At 48.6% G+C, this 3,186-nt stretch overlaps 1 protein-coding gene across 1 annotated transcript in view; it reads right to left on the bottom strand.

The window, feature by feature from the left end:
• Positions 1–728: 728 nt before the first annotated feature.
• CXCL12 (C-X-C motif chemokine ligand 12) overlaps positions 729–3,186 on the bottom strand; it is a 14,586-nt gene continuing 12,128 nt past the window's right edge. The window contains exon 4 of the mRNA XM_021700246.2: positions 729–2,981. Within this exon, the coding sequence (XP_021555921.1) occupies positions 2,966–2,981 (16 nt within the window). The 3' untranslated portion in view covers positions 729–2,965. The remainder of the gene's footprint in view (positions 2,982–3,186) is intronic.

Below are 3,186 nucleotides of genomic sequence, written 5' to 3'. Positions count from 1 at the left end.
GCACAAGTAGCCTGGGAGTTTTTTTTCAACTTGGCCATGTCAGTGGTCTGCTTAGGGGACTTGAAGGTTTGTAGGGAGCATTTCCCAGGGATGGGGCTCCCTCGGAATGGGTCAGGGAGGATGGGTACAGGGACCCCACGATTCTCATCCTGCTGCAGAAGGGTGCACCGCCTGGGGCAGGGGTGGGGGTGATAAACTCCCCGTGGGGAGCCCGTGGCCATAACATCAAGCAGCAGTCAGAAAAGGAAGGTCAAATCGGATCCAATGAAAAAGCTTACAAGTTATCTGGATCTCACATGGGGCGGGGGGGTCGGGGAGAGGGGTGGGACTGCAACTTTTTGCTCTTCAGGCCCTCTGCTCCAAGCTGAACCTCCTTTCTCTGGAGGACAGGCGCACACGCAGAGGGTCCCCCTCCTGAGCCTCCTCGCTGGGGTCTCAGCACCTGAACAGGGCTGGACGAAGAACAGTACACACAACACATGGCGCAGATTCGGATATAAACACACAGCACTTCCGTGAGTCCCAGCCCCACCCCGGCCCCACAGCTGCCTGGGTCCTGATGCAAAGGCTGGCCAGGGAGGACAACCCTGGAGGTTACAAGGAGCCCAAGGGAAGGTCAGGTGGAGCAGCACTGGACAAGGAGTAACAGCTGGGTGACCCCTAATCAAGGGATGCACTTGACTTGCATTTTTAAAGCAAAAGGGGATCGGGAGAGCCTTTTCCTTTGCAAATAGACTATTTAAATGCATATTTGCTTTCGCTGGGCAGTCTCTGTTTAGGAGCAGATTGCAAGTGGGGCAATTGTTAGGCAGATAACTTTCCCTGTGGTTTCTACTCTTATCTATTTTTCCCTCTTTTGGGGAGAAAGGAATGATTCTTTATTTGACTGTAGTCAAGATTTAGGGCCATGTTTTTCTGGGAGTAACAGATTTAATGGTTCTGGTTCATGGATTCCAAAGGAGAGGACGATTCCAAATTTTCCATCAGAGTTTTAAATATCTTGGATTACTTAGAAAATGCCCATCCCACTGGAAACTCGATCATTTCACGTATAGTTCAGGAGACCTGCAGTGACAGTTTAATTTCAAAAGAGGGTCCTGAGACCAGTTCCGTATTCCTTATAATTAATAAAGGTTCCTGTACTCTATTTTATTCAATATAACATAGCTGACTTGAAGATACAGATTTTTGTTTGGCTGATGGATTGTCTTTCTACCATGAAGATCCTATATAAAGGAATATTTATGGAATTGCTTTAAACATGTTACTGATAACCCAAAGATTATTACATCTAAAAACACCTATAATTCAAGATTATTTTACTATAATATACTTCCTGCATGTTATTTACAGTGTCCTGTCAATGGATACAGTTCCTAGTTTTGCCCTTCTTTTTTTCCGCTTTCTTACTTTAAAATTTTTTCCTGGGCTATTTAACCAAAGGGGCAAAGTATTAGACAAAATGTAAAACAAAGCACAATAAGCAAAAACCCCTCAAGTGCCTACCTGTTCGAAAAGTGAGATTTTTAAACTGTTTAATGCAAGTCTACAAACTGGTCTCAGTAAAGGGAAACACTCTACATGTTAAGGTTTTAACCTACTTTCCCAAACATCCCCTTTTCTAAGAGGAATGCCCTGCTGGATGTTCTGGAAGCACAAGATAACACTAGTGGCCAAGTCCAGAGGCCGCTGTACAAGGTAGCAAATGATGGAATTGCCAAGTGGGGAAAAAGATGAGGTTCGATTTTAATTGGGAAGGAATCTTCATGTCCAGGATTAACTGTTTTGTGGACCAGGTTTTCAAAAACCAAAAAAGAGTTGATTTTCACGTGATTGCCAAAAGAATCACGTGCTTGGCGAACGGAGACAAAACTCCCCATGGTTCCGAGATATGGACACCTGTGGGAGCATGGAGGGCTGGTGTATCTCCCAGGTCAACACTGCTGCAAACCGAATTCCCTTGGGCTCTGCGGATCCATCCTGGGTTTGTGATCAGTGGAGAAACCCAGGCTGCCTACCCGAGAGGCTCACAGCCTAATCAGAAACCTGGTCAAAAGGCATCTCCTGACTCTGAGTCTTTGCATACAAGGAGGTGACTGTGCACACAGCGAGGACATTGGCTTTGAACAAGAACACAGGATTGGACAACAGACAATATTCCAAACAAGACACAGATGTGCACAGTGTTTTCAGAACCGGGTAACACGAGACATTTTGATTTGCTTCTTGGTGCCCAGTTTAAATTAAAGCTTTGGTCTTGAGAGAGTCTTTTTCCGGGTTGATGGAGACAGTCTTGGATACACATGATGATGGATGAGAGAGAGAATGATGGGAAGAACGTGATGGGATGTAGAGAAGAGCTGAGGATGAGGGGCGCATCTCCCCCTACCTTGGCCTCACACTCCTGCCTGCCTCAGCTTGGGGAAGCTCTGCCATGCTCACCGAAAGGGAAGACCCCAGCCCTCACTCTGGGGAAGGGTGAGGCTCCTGCCTGGCCCTCTAAATCTAACCCTTCTCCACCCCCTGCACAGGGCAGCCTTCACTAGGGTTTGGCCCAGGCCGACTGGCTCTGATACCTCCTGGTGGCTCTCCATCCTAGGACAGGATGATCGGGGGTCCCAGCCTGCACAGCTCAGGGAGATACAACACTCAGGAACCTCTGGCCAGGCAAGGGGCTCCATGGGAAAGATATTATAAGAAAGCAAGTAAAATAACGGCCTTAGTCTAAGTTCCTATCTGTCACAAGTGACATCGGATAATCAAACTAAATGAAGAATAAACACCATATATTTTGCTACATAATCAAATGGTGAAAGTAAGGCAAACTGTGCAAAACGAAGCCCTTGGAAATGCACTGGACCCTGCCTGGGTGCAGGGGAGCCGCTGCGGGCTCTTGCTAACACTGCTTTCAGACCCGGGCTCCTACTGTAAGGCTTCCTCAGGCGTCTGACCCCACCTGCGCCTCTCACATCTTGAACCTCCTGTTAACAAGAACAGAGGGAGACACCATTAAGGCGGGTTCCCACAGCGGCCAGGTCGCTCGCCTGAGACGCCGAGCCCCACGGCGGCAGGGCTCCCAACTCCTGACTTCCAAATCGCCGGCTGTGCCTCCCTTCCGAGGCCCTGGGAAGGGGGAGCGTGGTGAGAGGCAGCGGGGGGGGGTCAGACGCCTGAGGAAGCCTTACT

This window comes from Neomonachus schauinslandi, chromosome 6 (genome assembly GCF_002201575.2).
Source record: "Neomonachus schauinslandi chromosome 6, ASM220157v2, whole genome shotgun sequence".
Classification (NCBI taxonomy): Eukaryota; Metazoa; Chordata; class Mammalia; order Carnivora; family Phocidae; genus Neomonachus; species Neomonachus schauinslandi.
This window is presented reverse-complemented; position numbering and strand designations above follow the sequence as displayed.